General features: G+C 50.2%; 1 protein-coding gene across 1 annotated transcript in view; it reads left to right on the forward strand.

The window, feature by feature from the left end:
* LOC100482242 (junctophilin-2) overlaps window positions 1-21,468 on the forward strand; it is a 49,263-nt gene that overhangs the window by 26,505 nt on the left and 1,290 nt on the right. Inside the window, exons 2-3 of the mRNA XM_034641587.1 lie at window positions 18,994-19,112; window positions 21,230-21,459. Coding sequence (XP_034497478.1) covers window positions 18,994-19,112; window positions 21,230-21,459 — 349 coding nt within the window. The remainder of the gene's footprint in view (window positions 1-18,993; window positions 19,113-21,229; window positions 21,460-21,468) is intronic.

The raw sequence follows: 21,468 nt of genomic DNA on the forward strand, positions 1-21,468 counted from the left end.
TTGGCATATCAAGATTCACTCTATTCTAAAGATCTGTCTCACTCTTACTATTGCCTGCATCAAGTCCTTCAAATGGCCATACTGTGACTCAGTTAACCAGTTCCCCACCGCTAGCTTTGGGGTTGTCTCCAGGCTTTTGTAATTACAAACCGCGTTGCCATAAATGCCTTTGAACATGCATCATTTTGAGCTTATCTGTTGGCCAGATCCCCCAAAGAGGGATCACTGGCATAGAAAGAAATGTAGATGCCAAATTTCTAAAGGAAAATGTTGAGCAATTTGAAATGATAAGTGCGAACATACAGAAACACAGAAAATTATTTCAGTGGAAAATCTATAGTAGCAGTAGCCAACACACCCGCAGTGTTCACTCTGTGAGCCGCTGCTCTGCATGTGAACGCCTTGAATTCTCATAGCCACCCTAGGAGGTAGTAAGGGGGCTCCCCACCCAATTTCAACATGTGGCGGGGGAGAGGGGCTGTGGTTCTCTCCCCAGGCCCCAAGAAATTCCCCAACACCACCTGGGGGTCTGAAAATTCAACTCAATTCTGACATGAACTACTGGGAGATAGATAGCATCAGATCCCACAAGTTAGGGGTTCAGTCCTACAAGACAGTCCCCCCATGCCATTTGCAAGTCCAGGGTGTCACCTGGGCTCCTGACCAACCAGCTGTAGAAAGGACAACAATCCCCTCTGAGTTCAATTGATTTGCTAGAGTGGCTGACAGAACTCAGAGAAACCATTTACTAGATGCTTAGTTGATTATAAAAGGATATAACTCAGAAGCAGCCAGATGGAAGAGCTGTGTAGGGCAAGACAGGGTGAAGGGCACACAGCTCCTGTGTCCTAAGTGTGACGCTTTTCCTGGACTTTCACCTGTTCGTCAACCCAGAAGCTCTCCAAACACCGTCCTTTTGGGTTTTTACAGAGGCTTCATCACATCGGCAAGATTGATTAAATCATCAGCCATTGGTGATTGATTCAACCTCCAACCCCTCTTCCTTCCCCCAAAATCACGGGGTGGGACTGAAATTTCCAACCCTCCCTTCTTGGTTTGTTCGCCCTGGCAACCTGCCTCCGTCCTTAGGGGCTTTCCCAAAGTCACCTTATTATCATAAACTCGGTTGTGTTGGAAAGGAGTTTCTTAGGAATATCAAGACACCCATTTCATTTTTATGGCTCTGAAGTGATTTCAGGAACTGGGGACAAGAGACCAAATATTGTAACAAAATATGCTCCCATTGCTCTTATCACTCAGGAAATTCCAAAAGTTTCGGAAACCATAAAACAGGAACCATGGACGAAGACCAAGTATATATGAGACATATATTTTGGTCATCTGAATGACTCAGTATGTACAGTTGACCCCTGATTAACATGTGTTTGAACTGCACGGGTCCACTTAAATACACGGGTTTTTTCAATAGATACAGTACAGTACTGTAAATGTATTTTCTCTTGTTTTAATAACCTTTCCTTTCTTCTAGCTTACTTTATTGTAAGAATAGAGTATATAGTACACATGACATACAAAATAGGTGTTCATCAACTATTTATGTTATCAGTAAGGCTTCCAATCAACACAGGCTATTCATAGTTAAGTTTGTGGGGAATCAGAGTTATACTTGGATTTTGACTGTGAGGGGGGTTGGCACACCTAACCTCTGTGCTGTTCAAGGGTCATCTGTATTTCTTATAAATCACAATACCACAGATAGACCTATTCTTGCGGGCCTTTGGACGGAGGGCCTCTGTTCTTCACTACCGTTGGCCGGAGGCTCCCTCAGGTCCTTGCTATGTGGACCTCCCCATCCAAGCCAGCAAGAGAAACTGCTAGCAAGAGAGAAGTCACTCTCTACGATAAGCCAAGCATGGGAANACATGGAAATGATATGCCATCACCTTTCCCGTGTTCTTTTACTTAGAAGCCTAAGTCCAACCCACACGTGAGGGGCGGGGATGGCTCCAGGGTGAGGATGGCAGCAGCTAGTTGAGAAATCTGCCTTCCACGCGCATTGTTGAAGAGCAGACAGATGTGCAGAGAAGTGAAGCAATTTTCCCAGGCCACACAGCCTCGTGCATGGCTCGGGGAGTCAGACCCAGCTAGTGCGGCTTCAGGCTCCAGGCTCTTGAGCACTGTCCCTCAACAGGGAATGTTTGTAGTGTTCAGAGCCCTGCTGAAGATGGGTTGTGCCCAAGGAAACTCAGTGGAGTCAGAGTGCCGTTGCTTTAACGTTACTGTTTACATGGTTTCTAAAACGTGATTTTCAAACCTGGTATAAACTTTTTATGCTGTTTTGCAGGTCTCTGCCAGATCATGTGGAAGAGGCCTCCCAGCGGGCAACTAGGCTCTGGGTGGGACTGCAGAACCCAGTCCTGTGTGGGGCAGGGGTGCAAGGCCTGAGGTCCCCGCCCTGTCACATCACTTGTCACCAAAGTGCAGCCAGACCTCAGTCATATGTAGTCAGCCAGGCAGTTCCCAGGCGCTGACAGACTGGCCTCTCTTTGGGGAAGTAGGGTTATCCCTGCTGGTAACCACTAGCCCTGGGTCCTCTCAGATGGGCAGGGCCTCACACTGTTCCTGCGGGAAGAGGCTGGGTGGCGGCCGCCGGGCCCTTCTGGAAAGTGGGGCAGCACGGGGATGTGTGGGTCAGCAAAGACGCCCCTGCCAGAAGGCCCTGGATGCATGTTCCAGCTGGCTCTGGCACTCACCAGCCATGAGCCTTGGGCAAAGGCTTTTCTGAGCCTGTGTTTCTTCCCCCGTAAAGTGAGTTGTCTGGAGGATGACATGAGCTCACACAAGTTGTCTTAGTTTCCAGTTGCTGCCTTAACAAACGTCCACAGACATGGGACCTTAAGACAGATTTGTTCCTTTATGCTTCTGGAGGTCGGAAGTCTGAAATCAGTCTCACCACACTACAGCCAAGGTCAGCAGGCCTGGAGCCTTCTGGAGGCTCCAGGGGAGAACCCCAGTCCCTGACTTTTCAGTCTCCTCTGTTTTCACATCACACCTCACCAGTCTCTGCTTCTGTCACCACCTCTCCGTCTCCTCCCCTGCCATCCCGTCTGCCTCTGCCTCCTCTTATAAGGACTCACGTGATCACATTTAGGGCCCCCCTGGATAATCCAGGATAATCCCCGCAACCAAGATCCTTAATCACATCTAAAAAGCTCCTTTTGCCATATAAGGTCACGTTCACAGGTTCCAGGGATTAGGATGTGGATGTCTTTGGGGCCATTATTCAGCCGACCGCACAGGTCAGGTGTCTGGCACATAATTAGCTCTCAGTAAACAGCAACTCTCCCTAATTCGCCTCTGCCTTTGCCCCACCTGGGGGGGTGCGGGGGGTGGGGGAGGGGGGTCGTACACCTGCTCACATGTGGAGGAGACTTCCCAGCAGGGCTGGAGGTTCTTCAAGAAGGGGAGAAAGGTCGCTATAAAACGTGATCTGGAAGAGGTCACCTGCATGGCCTGGGGATTTTGGGCTGGGTTTCCAAGGTGGGGAGCTTCTCTGGGGCCTGAGGAGGTGGCACAGTCCCCCCCCCCACTTCAACTAGAACAAAACCGGTTTATCGAAATTGTTCAAACTCTTGCAAAGAGCCCACTATCCACCACGCCCAGTTCCAAATGCTTGACTACTGTTATTCACTATAATCCCAACAACCCAGTGATGTCGGGGCTGTTCATGTCCCCATTTTACAGAGAGAAAAATGAAAGCACAGAGAACTCACTAAGTCATCCACAGTCATACAGCTGTGCTCCTAACCACCTCAAAATACCAAAACATTAATAGCATTTTTTTCTTTTTAAAAAAGGAAACCTGCTTATTTTCAAAAGTTTTCTACAATGAAGCCATATCATTTTATACTCTCTATTTTGTCATATGTAATGTAAGATAACCAGACAGATTATGAACATGCGACCCACCACATGGACTTACTGCTACTTTGTAGCCTTCTGTTTGTTCTGATCTCAGGACCTCTCATCTTGTCTCGTCTTTCCTACCAGATTCTCCTTCCTTCCATGTCTGGCTCAGGGTTCATTATAATAATGGGCACGTGACGTCAGCTCTCTGGGACTCCGTTTGCTCATTTGCACAACGGTGGTAGAGCCTGCCTGCCAGGGCCGCATGCATGAACCCTTAGGTTATTTCTCATTTTTTTCTGATGAGAGGCAGTGCTTATACATCTCCACGTAAGAACTAAAACTAGGAAACTCTTGGAGGAAAATACAGAGGAAAATATGACCATAGGTCAGGCAAAGCCTTCTTGGATCTGACACAGAAGGCATAAGCAACAAAAGCAAAAACCCAGATATGCTGGACTTCATTAAACTTAAAGACCGTTCTGCTTTAAAAGACACTATCAAGAAAGTGAAAAGACAACCCACAGGATGGAAAAATATTTGCAATATGTGATTGGCAAGATATCTGATAAGGGGCTTATAGCTAGAATATATAAAGAACTTTTAAAACTCAATAATAAAAGACAAAAACCCAATTTAAAAGAAGGCAAAGGATCCTAATAGACATTTCTCCTCAAAAGATATACCCATGGCCATGAAGCCCATGAATCGATGCTCAATGTTGTTAGCCCTCCAAGATATGCAAATCAGAACCATATTGGGAGGGCGTCTCACAAACCACTAGTATGAATAAAATTTAAAAGATGGATCTAACACCAAGTGTTGGCGAAGACGTGGGGAAACGGGAGCCCTCATATATACGGGGAGGATGTCGCATTGTGCAGGCACTTTGCAACCAGCCTGGCCATTCTTCACCTGGAACATGGAGTTATTTTATGACCCAGAAATTTCTTGCCAAGGTTTGCACCCAAGAGAAACGAAAACACACAACCACACAAAAACTTGTGCTCAAATGCTCAACCAAGCGGTGGAAACAACCCGATTCCAGACCTATTCCACTGATTGAGGACCAGATGAGCTCCATCTGGTTCATGCACACGGTGGAATAGGTCTGGTAGTAGTAGGAAGGAATGAAGGATGGATACATGCTACGACATGGGCGGGCCTTGGAACAGGGTTCAGATGACCTACCCTTCTACAAGAACGCATATTTATATCCCAACTTGTGGGCAGTCCATAGAATTCCGAAGGGAATTGCTGGTAAGCATTGTTGTAATGGGAACAAAGACCATGATAATGAAAGCCAATTTTTGTTAAATGCCCATTTCAGACTCTCAGTAGCATAGTGAAGTATTATTATCCCCAGTTCACAGTTGAGGAAACTGAGACCAGTGAGCAAAGGTCAGATACCTCGAATGTGATGGGGCTCTTATTTGGACTTGAGTGTCTGCCCTTGACCCCTCTGGGGAGGGGCATCCCAGCAGGGGCTTACCCCCATTTGCCAATGAAGTCCGGGGGGTGGGGTGGGGAGGAAGTTGCCCCATCANGCAGCAGCTAGTTGAGAAATCTGCCTTCCACGCGCATTGTTGAAGAGCAGACAGATGTGCAGAGAAGTGAAGCAATTTTCCCAGGCCACACAGCCTCGTGCATGGCTCGGGGAGTCAGACCCAGCTAGTGCGGCTTCAGGCTCCAGGCTCTTGAGCACTGTCCCTCAACAGGGAATGTTTGTAGTGTTCAGAGCCCTGCTGAAGATGGGTTGTGCCCAAGGAAACTCAGTGGAGTCAGAGTGCCGTTGCTTTAACGTTACTGTTTACATGGTTTCTAAAACGTGATTTTCAAACGTGGTATAAACTTTTTATGCTGTTTTGCAGGTCTCTGCCAGATCATGTGGAAGAGGCCTCCCAGCGGGCAACTAGGCTCTGGGTGGGACTGCAGAACCCAGTCCTGTGTGGGGCAGGGGTGCAAGGCCTGAGGTCCCCGCCCTGTCACATCACTTGTCACCAAAGTGCAGCCAGACCTCAGTCATATGTAGTCAGCCAGGCAGTTCCCAGGCGCTGACAGACTGGCCTCTCTTTGGGGAAGTAGGGTTATCCCTGCTGGTAACCACTAGCCCTGGGTCCTCTCAGATGGGCAGGGCCTCACACTGTTCCTGCGGGAAGAGGCTGGGTGGCGGCCGCCGGGCCCTTCTGGAAAGTGGGGCAGCACGGGGATGTGTGGGTCAGCAAAGACGCCCCTGCCAGAAGGCCCTGGATGCATGTTCCAGCTGGCTCTGGCACTCACCAGCCATGAGCCTTGGGCAAAGGCTTTTCTGAGCCTGTGTTTCTTCCCCCGTAAAGTGAGTTGTCTGGAGGATGACATGAGCTCACACAAGTTGTCTTAGTTTCCAGTTGCTGCCTTAACAAACGTCCACAGACATGGGACCTTAAGACAGATTTGTTCCTTTATGCTTCTGGAGGTCGGAAGTCTGAAATCAGTCTCACCACACTACAGCCAAGGTCAGCAGGCCTGGAGCCTTCTGGAGGCTCCAGGGGAGAACCCCAGTCCCTGACTTTTCAGTCTCCTCTGTTTTCACATCACACCTCACCAGTCTCTGCTTCTGTCACCACCTCTCCGTCTCCTCCCCTGCCATCCCGTCTGCCTCTGCCTCCTCTTATAAGGACTCACGTGATCACATTTAGGGCCCCCCTGGATAATCCAGGATAATCCCCGCAACCAAGATCCTTAATCACATCTAAAAAGCTCCTTTTGCCATATAAGGTCACGTTCACAGGTTCCAGGGATTAGGATGTGGATGTCTTTGGGGCCATTATTCAGCCGACCGCACAGGTCAGGTGTCTGGCACATAATTAGCTCTCAGTAAACAGCAACTCTCCCTAATTCGCCTCTGCCTTTGCCCCACCTGGGGGGGTGCGGGGGGTGGGGGAGGGGGGTCGTACACCTGCTCACATGTGGAGGAGACTTCCCAGCAGGGCTGGAGGTTCTTCAAGAAGGGGAGAAAGGTCGCTATAAAACGTGATCTGGAAGAGGTCACCTGCATGGCCTGGGGATTTTGGGCTGGGTTTCCAAGGTGGGGAGCTTCTCTGGGGCCTGAGGAGGTGGCACAGTCCCCCCCCCCACTTCAACTAGAACAAAACCGGTTTATCGAAATTGTTCAAACTCTTGCAAAGAGCCCACTATCCACCACGCCCAGTTCCAAATGCTTGACTACTGTTATTCACTATAATCCCAACAACCCAGTGATGTTGGGGCTGTTCATGTCCCCATTTTACAGAGAGAAAAATGAAAGCACAGAGAACTCACTAAGTCATCCACAGTCATACAGCTGTGCTCCTAACCACCTCAAAATACCAAAACATTAATAGCATTTTTTTCTTTTTAAAAAAGGAAACCTGCTTATTTTCAAAAGTTTTCTACAATGAAGCCATATCATTTTATACTCTCTATTTTGTCATATGTAATGTAAGATAACCAGACAGATTATGAACATGCGACCCACCACATGGACTTACTGCTACTTTGTAGCCTTCTGTTTGTTCTGATCTCAGGACCTCTCATCTTGTCTCGTCTTTCCTACCAGATTCTCCTTCCTTCCATGTCTGGCTCAGGGTTCATTATAATAATGGGCACGTGACGTCAGCTCTCTGGGACTCCGTTTGCTCATTTGCACAACGGTGGTAGAGCCTGCCTGCCAGGGCCGCATGCATGAACCCTTAGGTTATTTCTCATTTTTTTCTGATGAGAGGCAGTGCTTATACATCTCCACGTAAGAACTAAAACTAGGAAACTCTTGGAGGAAAATACAGAGGAAAATATGACCATAGGTCAGGCAAAGCCTTCTTGGATCTGACACAGAAGGCATAAGCAACAAAAGCAAAAACCCAGATATGCTGGACTTCATTAAACTTAAAGACCGTTCTGCTTTAAAAGACACTATCAAGAAAGTGAAAAGACAACCCACAGGATGGAAAAATATTTGCAATATGTGATTGGCAAGATATCTGATAAGGGGCTTATAGCTAGAATATATAAAGAACTTTTAAAACTCAATAATAAAAGACAAAAACCCAATTTAAAAGAAGGCAAAGGATCCTAATAGACATTTCTCCTCAAAAGATATACCCATGGCCATGAAGCCCATGAATCGATGCTCAATGTTGTTAGCCCTCCAAGATATGCAAATCAGAACCATATTGGGAGGGCGTCTCACAAACCACTAGTATGAATAAAATTTAAAAGATGGATCTAACACCAAGTGTTGGCGAAGACGTGGGGAAACGGGAGCCCTCATATATACGGGGAGGATGTCGCATTGTGCAGGCACTTTGCAACCAGCCTGGCCATTCTTCACCTGGAACATGGAGTTATTTTATGACCCAGAAATTTCTTGCCAAGGTTTGCACCCAAGAGAAACGAAAACACACAACCACACAAAAACTTGTGCTCAAATGCTCAACCAAGCGGTGGAAACAACCCGATTCCAGACCTATTCCACTGATTGAGGACCAGATGAGCTCCATCTGGTTCATGCACACGGTGGAATAGGTCTGGTAGTAGTAGGAAGGAATGAAGGATGGATACATGCTACGACATGGGCGGGCCTTGGAACAGGGTTCAGATGACCTACCCTTCTACAAGAACGCATATTTATATCCCAACTTGTGGGCAGTCCATAGAATTCCGAAGGGAATTGCTGGTAAGCATTGTTGTAATGGGAACAAAGACCATGATAATGAAAGCCAATTTTTGTTAAATGCCCATTTCAGACTCTCAGTAGCATAGTGAAGTATTATTATCCCCAGTTCACAGTTGAGGAAACTGAGACCAGTGAGCAAAGGTCAGATACCTCGAATGTGATGGGGCTCTTATTTGGACTTGAGTGTCTGCCCTTGACCCCTCTGGGGAGGGGCATCCCAGCAGGGGCTTACCCCCATTTGCCAATGAAGTCCGGGGGGTGGGGTGGGGAGGAAGTTGCCCCATCACGTCACTTGGGACTCCCTGACTGTGCCCTTGTCTAAATCCTTGGGGGGGGGATAGGGGGCTTTCTTCCAGGGAGCTCTCTGGGTGGGTGTCTGAACACCCCAGCTGTGGTTCCTCCTCGTGATTNGTAGGTGGCGGCCGCCGGGCCCTTCTGGAAAGTGGGGCAGCACGGGGATGCGTGGGTCAGCAAAGGCGCCCCTGCCAGAAGGCCCTGGATGCATGTTCCAGCTGGCTCTGGCACTCACCAGCCATGAGCCTTGGGCAAAGGCTTTTCTGAGCCTGTGTTTCTTCCCCCGTAAAGTGAGTTGTCTGGAGGATGACATGAGCTCACACAAGTTGTCTTAGTTTCCAGTTGCTGCCTTAACAAACGTCCACAGACATGGGACCTTAAGACAGATTTGTTCCTTTATGCTTCTGGAGGTCGGAAGTCTGAAATCAGTCTCACCACACTACAGCCAAGGTCAGCAGGCCTGGAGCCTTCTGGAGGCTCCAGGGGAGAACCCCAGTCCCTGACTTTTCAGTCTCCTCTGTTTTCACATCACACCTCACCAGTCTCTGCTTCTGTCACCACCTCTCCGTCTCCTCCCCTGCCATCCCGTCTGCCTCTGCCTCCTCTTATAAGGACTCACGTGATCACATTTAGGGCCCCCCTGGATAATCCAGGATAATCCCCGAATCCAAGATCCTTAATCACATCTAAAAAGCTCCTTTTGCCATATAAGGTCACGTTCACAGGTTCCAGGGATTAGGATGTGGATGTCTTTGGGGCCATTATTCAGCCGACCGCACAGGTCAGGTGTCTGGCACATAATTAGCTCTCAGTAAACAGCAACTCTCCCTAATTCGCCTCTGCCTTTGCCCCACCTGGGGGGGTGCGGGGGGTGGGGGAGGGGGGTCGTACACCTGCTCACATGTGGAGGAGACTTCCCAGCAGGGCTGGAGGTTCTTCAAGAAGGGGAGAAAGGTCGCTATAAAACGTGATCTGGAAGAGGTCACCTGCATGGCCTGGGGATTTTGGGCTGGGTTTCCAAGGTGGGGAGCTTCTCTGGGGCCTGAGGAGGTGGCACAGTCCCCCCCCCCACTTCAACTAGAACAAAACCGGTTTATCGAAATTGTTCAAACTCTTGCAAAGAGCCCACTATCCACCACGCCCAGTTCCAAATGCTTGACTACTGTTATTCACTATAATCCCAACAACCCAGTGATGTCGGGGCTGTTCATGTCCCCATTTTACAGAGAGAAAAATGAAAGCACAGAGAACTCACTAAGTCATCCACAGTCATACAGCTGTGCTCCTAACCACCTCAAAATACCAAAACATTAATAGCATTTTTTTCTTTTTAAAAAAGGAAACCTGCTTATTTTCAAAAGTTTTCTACAATGAAGCCATATCATTTTATACTCTCTATTTTGTCATATGTAATGTAAGATAACCAGACAGATTATGAACATGCGACCCACCACATGGACTTACTGCTACTTTGTAGCCTTCTGTTTGTTCTGATCTCAGGACCTCTCATCTTGTCTCGTCTTTCCTACCAGATTCTCCTTCCTTCCATGTCTGGCTCAGGGTTCATTATAATAATGGGCACGTGACGTCAGCTCTCTGGGACTCCGTTTGCTCATTTGCACAACGGTGGTAGAGCCTGCCTGCCAGGGCCGCATGCATGAACCCTTAGGTTATTTCTCATTTTTTTCTGATGAGAGGCAGTGCTTATACATCTCCACGTAAGAACTAAAACTAGGAAACTCTTGGAGGAAAATACAGAGGAAAATATGACCATAGGTCAGGCAAAGCCTTCTTGGATCTGACACAGAAGGCATAAGCAACAAAAGCAAAAACCCAGATATGCTGGACTTCATTAAACTTAAAGACCGTTCTGCTTTAAAAGACACTATCAAGAAAGTGAAAAGACAACCCACAGGATGGAAAAATATTTGCAATATGTGATTGGCAAGATATCTGATAAGGGGCTTATAGCTAGAATATATAAAGAACTTTTAAAACTCAATAATAAAAGACAAAAACCCAATTTAAAAGAAGGCAAAGGATCCTAATAGACATTTCTCCTCAAAAGATATACCCATGGCCATGAAGCCCATGAATCGATGCTCAATGTTGTTAGCCCTCCAAGATATGCAAATCAGAACCATATTGGGAGGGCGTCTCACAAACCACTAGTATGAATAAAATTTAAAAGATGGATCTAACACCAAGTGTTGGCGAAGACGTGGGGAAACGGGAGCCCTCATATATACGGGGAGGATGTCGCATTGTGCAGGCACTTTGCAACCAGCCTGGCCATTCTTCACCTGGAACATGGAGTTATTTTATGACCCAGAAATTTCTTGCCAAGGTTTGCACCCAAGAGAAACGAAAACACACAACCACACAAAAACTTGTGCTCAAATGCTCAACCAAGCGGTGGAAACAACCCGATTCCAGACCTATTCCACTGATTGAGGACCAGATGAGCTCCATCTGGTTCATGCACACGGTGGAATAGGTCTGGTAGTAGTAGGAAGGAATGAAGGACGGATACATGCTACGACATGGGCGGGCCTTGGAACAGGGTTCAGATGACCTACCCTTCTACAAGAACGCATATTTATATCCCAACTTGTGGGCAGTCCATAGAATTCCGAAGGGAATTGCTGGTAAGCATTGTTGTAATGGGAACAAAGACCATGATAATGAAAGCCAATTTTTGTTAAATGCCCATTTCAGACTCTCAGTAGCATAGTGAAGTATTATTATCCCCAGTTCACAGTTGAGGAAACTGAGACCAGTGAGCAAAGGTCAGATACCTCGAATGTGATGGGGCTCTTATTTGGACTTGAGTGTCTGCCCTTGACCCCTCTGGGGAGGGGCATCCCAAGGGGCTTACCCCCATTTGCCAATGAAGTCCGGGGGGTGGGGTGGGGAGGAAGTTGCCCCATCACGTCACTTGGGACTCCCTGACTGTGCCCTTGTCTAAATCCTTGGGGGGGGGATAGGGGGCTTTCTTCCAGGGAGCTCTCTGGGTGGGTGTCTGAACACCCCAGCTGTGGTTCCTCCTCGTGATTACTCTGGCCACGACTGCTCCGGAGGAAATGGCCACGGCCGCCAGAGCTGTGGGCGAGGGGCTATTTTGGAAGAGGGCGGGGCAGTGGCATCCGAAGCATCCCCCACCGCAGGAAAACATTTGGCAGCATTGTCCCTGTCCCTGTCAGCCACCTCTGTGCCCTCCAGACAAGCTGGCAGAGGTTTGAGCTGGGGACTGTCATTACCCACCTCTGTCCTCCACACATGCCATGCATTCCTTGTTCTGAAGGTTTTTGTTTTCATTTTAAAATGAAAAAATAATTTTGATTTTTATTGAACAAACCCGTAGCATGTAGTACATCCAGGATTTTTGGTCTTCTCCAAAAAAGTATGCTTCTTTATTTTATTAACAAGCACTGTGAGCACTTCCTGCGTCCCGGCCACTGCTCCGAGGGCCAGATGACTGGGCATTCATTACAGCATTTCTCCAGTAGCTGCTGTTATTACCCCCATTTTACAGATGAGGAGATCGGGGTTCAGGGAGCTCAGACGTGCCGAAGGGCTTAAGGAGCAGAGCTAGGACCCCACACCCAAGCTACCTGGCTAGAGTTTCCCTCTCAGATGCTCTACCAAGCAGTTTAGAGGCTTTGCTCTGGGCCCCCGTTTATTCATTGGTTTTCAGGGATGTTGTGTGGTTGGGCAGGGCTGCATTAGGCCGCAAGTTCTTCTGGTGGCTTCTGGGTCCTATTCATCCCCGTCCCTGGTCCCAGCACATGGAGGACTTGGCCCAGAGTCAGTGGGAAGAGGGTGACAGCTGGGTATAATGGGTAAGAGCTTGGGCCGATTCACTTTTCTAGCTGTGTGACCTTGGAAAAGGGACTCCACGTCTCTGAGGTCATTTGTATTAAGGTGACACAGAGCTGGGCACAAAGCTCAACAAATAACAGATTGATATTGTGAATAGTAGTAGTTGAAGAGACAGTTATCCAGTGAATGCATTAGAACAGGGGTCAGCAACCTGTTTCTGTAAAAGACCAGATGGTAAATAGTTTTGGCCTTGCAGGCCACGCAGTCTATGTGGCAACTACTTAACTAGAGACTATGTGTCAACAAATGGGTGTGGCTGGATGCCAATAAAACTTTATTTGTATAGACACTGAAATCTGAATTTCATGTGATTTTCATGTGTCAGAAAATATTACTCATGTTTTTTTTTTTCATTCAACCATTCAAAAATATAAAAACCAGACTTAGCTTGTGGGCAGTACAGCAGCCAGCAGTGGGCTGGATTTGGCCACTTTTGCAATTTGCCTGCCCCCTGCCCTAGAACGGGGGCTCTGCAAGGGGATTTTGGATGCTTGGTTTGCTGTGGTATCCACGGTACTCAGAACACTTCCCGGCCCACAGCAGGCACTCCAGAAAGTTGTATTAAATGAATGAATCAATATGTAGAAGTAGGTCTTGAGCTGGCCCTTTAAGACTGGGAGGGTGGATGGAGAGGAAGGAGTGTTCCAGGTGGGGGAACAGCCTGAGTGATGGCCTGGAGTCAGGGATAAGTCCAGCATGCCTGGATAAGTCCATGGAGCTGTCAATGCCTGGTGGAGAGGACCGGGTGGCCCGGCTGACTGGAACCAGCAGTTAGGCCCTGAGGGTGGAGGAAAGAGGCTGGGTAGGGGGGTGCTCTCAGAAGTGGTTCTATGGGGTTATCGCCCTGCCCCTATCCCAGAACCACCAGCCTTATTTTTAACCCTGCTGACGGAAGATAATCCGAATGAAATCAAGAAGAGTGAGCTCCTTGCCCCTCCCACTGCCCCAGTTTCTGCTGCTTTCCTTTCCTGCAGGTCAGAGCCATTCTCAGAGACCCTCCCCCAGCGGCCTCAGTCCAGACACAGGGAGGGGTCAGAGGAGAAGAAATGGGTCCAGCATTTCCCTAGCAGGACCTGAACTCAGAGAGGGATCCTGGTGCTTGAGGAGAAATTCCTGGAGCTCTTCGGGGAGTTGGGCAGGCTGGGAGCTGCCCAGCATAGAGCTGGTTCTGTCCATCTGCCAGAACATGCTTCTCAAACTTCAGGGAGGGGGTAAGCCTTGGGAGGGCTTATAACACAGATTCCTGGGCTCCTCCCCTGAGGTTCTGACTCAGGTCTGGGGTGGAGCCTGAGAACCTGCATTTCTGACACGCTCCCAGGTGATGAAGGGGCCAGGAGGGTGATAGGCCACACTGTGAGTGGCCCTGGCCTGCAAGAGCCTCTGGGCAACAGCGGGCCCTCCACCCTCACCCTGTGAGCTGCCTCAGGCTGCCCTGTGAAGGCCGCTGGTGATACACCCATCAGGACGGCCGGCGAAGGATCTGGAGAGCCTGGAAGGCTGTGTTAAGTGCCCTGGGCTTTATTTTGAGCACGGTAGGAAGCCTTGCAGAGATTTTAAGCAAGAGTTGAGGCCGCTGGACAACTGGATTAAGCCAGCCCACGGTGCCACTGCAATCAGTTGTAGGGAGCGCGTCGGGGGCTCGGAGGAGCAGTGACGGGAGGTGGGAGAGGCCGCAGATGCTGGAGCTATAGCAGGAGTAGGAGAAGGGACCTGGTGAGTCATGGTCTTGGCTGCGGCAAAGAGACGAGGAGGAGGGTGTGGGAGGACACCGGGGTGCCTGGCTTGAAGGCCAGGAGCCATTCCTGAGACCAGAGACATGGGGGAGGGCTGATATGGGGTTCCCTCGGCCAGACTGAGGGACATGGGGAAGGGAGTGGGCTTCCTTTGAACATAGCAGCCCTCATTGCTTTGGGGGTGTGTGGCCTCCCCTTTCTCCAACCCTGTTCTGACTGCTCTGGGTGGGGGTCCACAGTTAACCCCCCTTCAATTCTTCCGGGGCTCTGTGTGCAGGCTGCTGCTGCAACCTTGGGAAGAGTCCTGCAACACAGCTTCCCAGGGCACCAGGAAACAAGCAACCACCGTCCAGCTTGTGTTACCAAAAAAGGACATTTTCTCCCTTTGAAGGTTTGCCCAGCCCTTTCCCTCCTCCCACCCCCCCGGCCCCGACCTGGGGTTTCAGGTTTCCAGGGAAGTGTTTCTGGAAAGTGTAGAACTTTGAATCCCACACATCTGTGTACGCGCAAATAGGACTTGGAGATATGCATGTACCACACTCTGTCTTGATGTCATAAACCTCATCTTCCTCCTTCTCCTCCTCTCCTTCATCACCACGTCCTGCATCGCCGCCATCACCTCCTCCATTGCCACCATCACCTCCTCCATCACCACCACCACCTCCTGCATCGCCACCATCACCTCCTCCATTGCCACCATCACCTCCTCCATCACCACCACCACGTCCTGCATCGCCACCATCACCTCCTGCATTGCCACCACCACCTCCTGCATCGCCACCATCACCTCCTGCATCTCCACCATCACCTCCTCCATTGCCACCATCACCTCCTCCATCGCCACCATCACCTCCTCCATCGCCACCACCACCTCCTGCATCGCCACCATCACCCTCACCACCATTACACCACCACCACCACCGCCTCCACCGCCCCCACCGCCTCTGCTCGGCCCCATTCCAGCCCAAGCGCTTCCATAGGCCGCCTCTCACAGTGTTGGTTTCCACTGCAACTCCAAGAGGGGAGAGTTATGATCTCAATTGTGCAGATCGAAGAAACCGGGGCACAGAGAGGCAGAGCCACTCACGCACAGTCCTGCAGTCGCCGTGGGATTGGGACTAGGGTGACGCGAGCAAGGTCATGCAAAAATGTAGGATCTGATCCAGGCTTTATTTAAATTTTGTTCATAGCTTGTTCATTAAGGATTTGTTGCCATTATTTTTGACTTTTAGAAATATTGTTTTAAAATATTGTTTGATCTTGCTTACTGAGTTTTTGGCATCTTCCTAAATCTTGAGCCTGAGGCGAGGGCCTCACTTGCCTCACCCTAGCGCCACCCTTGGCAGAGCCAAAGTTGGAATCCAAAGCTGGGCTCTGGACTGTTCCCTGTGCTAAACTCTACATGCAATGTGGGGCTTGAACTCACGACCCCAAGATCAAGAGTCACATGCTCTTCTGACGAAGCCAGCCAGGCGCCCCACGTTTGTGTCTTCTTCCCTTCGGTAACTATTACTGTGGCAAGATGGCGTCGTAGAGCGCAGGGCTTGGAAACCAGACAGTCGTGGGTCCGACCTCACTGTTCACTACTGAGGGTATAGCCTATGGTTCAAGGCCCAGACTCTAGAGCCCAGAAGGCCTTGGTTTGAAATCTTTCTCTGCTACTTGCTGGCTGTGTAAGTTTGCATTAGTTCCTTGAAACCTGGGGCCCTGCCTTTCTCCTCTGTAAAGAGGGATGGTGGTACCAACGTCTGCTACCCAGCGTTAGTAGGGGGGTCAAATGAGTTCATTCTGGAAAGCCCGGGGCATGTAGTAAATGCTGTGTGTTAACTATCATTTTGCATCCTTGGGGAGATACCTCTCTGAGCCTCAGTTTCCCCATGTGTGAAGGACAAACAGGAAGAGCCACCTCCCAGCCCATTCTGAGAATTGAAGGGGATAGCAGAGGTAATGGGCCTTTCACGGGAAAGGAGCTTCATAAAGCTCTCTCCCCTATTTCAGGCCCAATTCTATACGCTGGAGACTGAGGTACAAAGACACACGTCAACTCCCCGAGGAATTAGCTCAGCTTCAGTGCGGACACTGACTTGACCTTTCAGTTCCCCAAAGGCACCGAGTTCTTGCTCTCTTTCCTCTACCTGACTTGCTGTTCCCACCTCTCCTATTATGGGTCTAACTTCTGTTTGTCTTCATGTCACTTAACTGTCACATTCTCAAAGACACCTTCCCTGACCCCACCCCTGCCACCGACCTGTATTGTCTTCCTGCTCGATGTGGTCACTGCCTTCTCGACTCTCCCTTCATAGCACTTCTCACAATTGCAATTGATGACCTTTTATTTAATCACCTTTTCTTAAAGACATTCTGTTATTTGTTTACCGCCTTCCTCCCTGACTTGACAGTGAGGACAGGGACGAGGCTTGGCTTACCCCCAGGAGTCTCTGTCCTCAGCTCCTGGCCAAGTGTGGCACATTTCCCAGGTAGTGTTCAAGCTCACAAGCTCTGAAGTCGTTTTGCCTGGGTTCAAATCCTAGCTCCTGCACTTAAGTACCCTGAGACCCAGGGCAAATTATTTCACCTGTCTGTGCCTCAGTTTTCTTTTCTGCAAAATTGGGAAAATAATAACAGCACCAGCTTTCCTAAGGTGTGATGATGATTGCATGAGATAATCTTTTAGAACTGTGCCTGGCCCATTCGTAACAGAGCTATTACTATTTTCGTAGGTGCTCCTCGCTAGACTAACAGCTGAAACAAACATCCCCCGAATCTCAGGTGCTTAACACCACAAGCATGTGAGGTTTGCTTCAATGTTCACATTGGATGTTTAAATGTAGTGCCTAAGTGTTCCACATTCCAGTGTGGGAACTCTGCACTATGCAGTAATCATTTCCAGACCTAGGTTCCTTCCACTGTGTTTCTTAACATGGGGTCCACAGGGGGTTCTGTGGATAGAATTCAGGTAGTCTGTGAACTTGGATGCTGTCTTAGGTTAGGCCACCTTGAAGCTGAGCCTGAGGTGGGGGTTTTTTTTCTTTAAGATTTTATTTATTTGAGAGAGAGAGTGAGCGAGAGAGAGAGAACACAAGCTGGGGGAGGGGCAGAGGGAGAGGGACAAGCAGACTCCTTGCTGAGCAGGGAGCCCAGTGTAGGACTCGATCCCGGGACGCTGGGATCATGACCTGAGCCGGAGGCGGACGTTTAACCGACTGAGCCCACCAGGCGCCCCGAGGTGGGGATTCTTGAGCAGATGATTTTTTTGAGGGGACGCTGTTGGGAGAGAAGGGGAGTGATGGAAGCAGGGTAGGGCTGGGAAGTAACCAAGCAAGGATGTGGTCTTACCTGCAGTCATGCTTCAGCCTGACCCCATGGTGGGTGTTCTGGAGCCTGGCTTGTACCACAGAGTTGGTTCTTCCTGGGGCAAGAGGGGGACTGGTGGGTGTCATCAGTCATTAGTCGTGGGCTGCTTGGTTGGAGTGGGGGAGGTGGTTTGACCTCTAGAACAATGTGGCTTCTGTTGGGTATGATTCTCTGGGATAGCAATGAGCCATTAGCAGCCTATCCAGGAGCTGGGGGTGGGTGTATTTGCCTAGCCAGGGGATCTCGGTGGGCACCAAAAGTGTCTACAACAGATGGGAAAACTGTCTTATTTTTACTAACTTCTTACTGAAATTTAGCATTTGCTTCAACTGTGAAGGTAGGCAGTAAACCATAGTGGCATTAGAAACACCTGTGACCTTGTCACCAGTGGAAATCACATACTTTCATGTCACGTTATTATTGTTGCAGTCTTTTTTTTATAAAGATTTTATTTTTTTAAGTAATCTCCACACCCAATGTGGGGCTCAAACTCATGACCCCAAGATCAAGAGCTGCACACTCCCCCAGCTGAGCCAGCCAGGCACCCCTATGGTGGATATCTTTGAAATATCCTTTCTGCTAATCTGTACTTTAAAATTATTGCGGTTAGTTCACTTGCTGGATATTTTGTTCAGTGTGTTAACGAAGGACATTACAGATTTGTTCCTAATGTTTTGGTAACAGCGTGTCAATATAATTGCATCCCTTTGTAATCCTGTGTATTTTATGCATTTTAAAACATCATTCTGAGAAAGGGTCCATAAGTGTCACCAGATGCCAAAGGGGTCTGTGACACAAAAGAGGTTCAGGTCCCCATTCTGGGGTGTTGGCCTTCCCTCTGTTCAGCAACAGGGGGAAAGGAGAGGATGTAGGGGATCGCACAGGGGGTTTTATGGGCCCGGCCTGGAAACAGCACACACCATGTCCTCCCACGGTGCACTGGCCGGGACTCAGTCACCTGACCGCACTGACCGTGAGGGAGATGTAGTCCGTCTGTGTGCCCAGAAGGAAGAGGGACGGTCTGCGGAATGCGCAGCAGTCTGGCCCACAGGGTTCAGCACATCCCTATTGACAGCCTGGGTGAAAGCATGCTACGCCCGGCGTGTCTTTGGTGGGCAAAGGTCTGGTTTTCCGGAGGGATCCTGAGTCTCTACCATGTTGTCTCCTTAGGACAAGCCACGCCAAGGCCAAAGCTGAGGCAGCGGAACAGGCTGCCCTCGCTGCCAACCAGGAGTCCAACATTGCCCGCACTTTGGCCAGGGAGCTGGCTCCAGATTTCTACCAGCCAGGTAGGGCCAGCCAGGGAGGGGACGGGCAGGACAGGGTAAGGGGAGCTCCCAGGGTTGGACTGTTTTTCTTTTCGCTTGCTTGCTGGAAAGCTGAGGTGCCCAACTGGGTTCACAAATGTCCGCGAGTTCAAGCAACTGGTGGGGGAGGGGTGGGTATGGTGAAAGCATGGGAAGCAGTGACACTGGGGGCTCAGGCTGAGATGGTGGGCGGGAGTCAGAGGCTCCCGGCTGTGGACTGGACCCCCTCCAGGCTGCCTCCTCTCTGCTGCAGACAGGGCTGAAAGTTGAGCCGATGAAACTTAGCAAAGGGAGCGGTCTCTGTGGAGGAAGAGGCAAAAAGCCTTCCTGTTCCTGCCCATCACTTTCAGTCTGGCATTAAGCGAGTGCTGCACGTGTGTCAGGCACTGTGCTGGGCTCTGGGGCACAAAATCGGGATTCCGGGCTCCAGAATCTAGAGGAGCAGAGAAGCGTGAAGACAACGTATCAGGGAGTGAGGCATGTATTCACATCCTGACTCCACTGCTAACCAGCTCGGCGACTGTGTTACATTCTTTAACTTCTGGAAACTTCAGTTTTCTGATCTGTAAAATGGGAGTAAATAATACCTTCTTGGGAGGTGGGTCAAATGCATGTCAGGTGGGGAGCACCTGGCCCAATCCACGGCGAGCTCTTGATAGCCGTTGGCTCTTATCTCACCATTGCGATTAAATTCCGCACAGCATAAGTTCTGTGTGGCTTGAACAGGGGCTTTGGGAGCTCGCAGGGCGCCCTTCACCCAGTCAGGCAGGGGGATGCTAGAGAAGGCTGCCCCAGGAGAGGCCGTTTGAGCTAAATCTTGAAGGCTGAACGAGAGTACGCCAGGTCAGTGGGGCTCAAACATGACACAGCACACTGGGCCCACCCCGAGTTTCTGATTCAGTAGGTCTAGGGTGGAGCCCCATGAATGTGCTTTTCTTTTTCTTTCTTTTTTTTTTTTAAGATTTTATTTATTACTTATTTTAGAGATGGGGGGCAGGGAGCAGAGGGAGAAGGACAAGCAGACTCCATGCTAAATACAGAGCCCGACGCTGGGCTCAATCCCAGGACCCCGAGATCATGACCTGAGCCAAAATCGAGTCGGAGGATTAACTGATTGAGCCGCCCATGCACCCCTGCATGTGCTTTTCTAACAAGGATCAGGCAATGGCGATGCTGCTGGTTTGGGACCCTCACTGAGAATCACGGCCCCTGCAGTGCTGTGTGGGCTGGGCAAAGGAGGAAGCGAGTGCAGGTGCAAAGGCACAGAAACTTGGAGCAGACTGGCAGGCTCAGAGGCTAGATAGTAAAACAGGAAGGAACTGGTGGGAAAAGAGGCCACAGAGTAGGAGGACCCTGCCTTTGATAGAGACTTGATGCGTGGATAGAGCAGTGGGAGCCTGGGCGGGGCGGGGGGGCGGAGAGATTGCTGTTCTCCGCATCCAAGGGGTTTATGGTGAGTGGCACGATTAGACTTGTCTCTTCTAACTGTTATTCTGGCTGTAGCAGGGACACTGCAGGGGACCAGCTAGGGGACCACGGGGCGCAGGTGTGTACCTAGGGGGCTCAGTTGCCTCCCTGCACAGTGCTCCCCCTGCTGGTCCCAGGAAAAGCGACACCTCCCGGCAGGGCCTCCACCTTGGGGGGTCATAGCAACAGCTGTCACCATGTGCCAGGCCCTGAGCTCCGCATTTTTCATGCATTTTTTTTCCATTAACCCTTCCATTAGTATTTATGAAATAGGTACAATTAGGCCATTTTTCGGTTAAAGGAATGGAAGGAAACCAGTGTCACAGTGAAGAGCATAAACTCCGGAGCCAGTCGGACCGGGTGCTGGTCCTGGCTCTGCCCTTTGTCAGCTGGGTGACTTTGGGCAAGTGATGTTACCTCTCCGAGCCTCCCTTTCTTCCTCTGTAAACATGAGGCCGATAACAGCATGGACCTCTTCGGGTTGTTAAAAGCCTAGACGAGCTATACTCTTGGGAAACTGACGTAGTGTGGGCCCACGCCAGACGGTAGGTAGGAAGGTGCTGGCTGGGTGACTAGCAGGCTGGGCCACGTTAAGTGGGTTCGAGGCCAACCTCGCTGGTTGTCCCCCGCAGGACCCGAGTATCAGAAGCGCCGGCTGCTGCAGGAGATCCTGGAGAACTCGGAGAGCCTGCTCGAGCCCCCGGAGCGGGGCCCAGGGGCCGCGGGTCCCCCGCTGCGGTCCCGGGAGAGCCCGCAGCTGCACGAGCACGAGCCCCTCGGGCCCGAGGGCTGCACCCCGTCCCCGGCCGGGACGCCCCCGCAGCCCAAGCGGCCCCGCCCGGGGGCGACCAGGGACCGCCTGGCGAGCCCC

This window comes from Ailuropoda melanoleuca, chromosome 13, assembly GCF_002007445.2.
Source record: "Ailuropoda melanoleuca isolate Jingjing chromosome 13, ASM200744v2, whole genome shotgun sequence".
In the NCBI taxonomy this organism is placed as follows: Eukaryota; Metazoa; Chordata; class Mammalia; order Carnivora; family Ursidae; genus Ailuropoda; species Ailuropoda melanoleuca.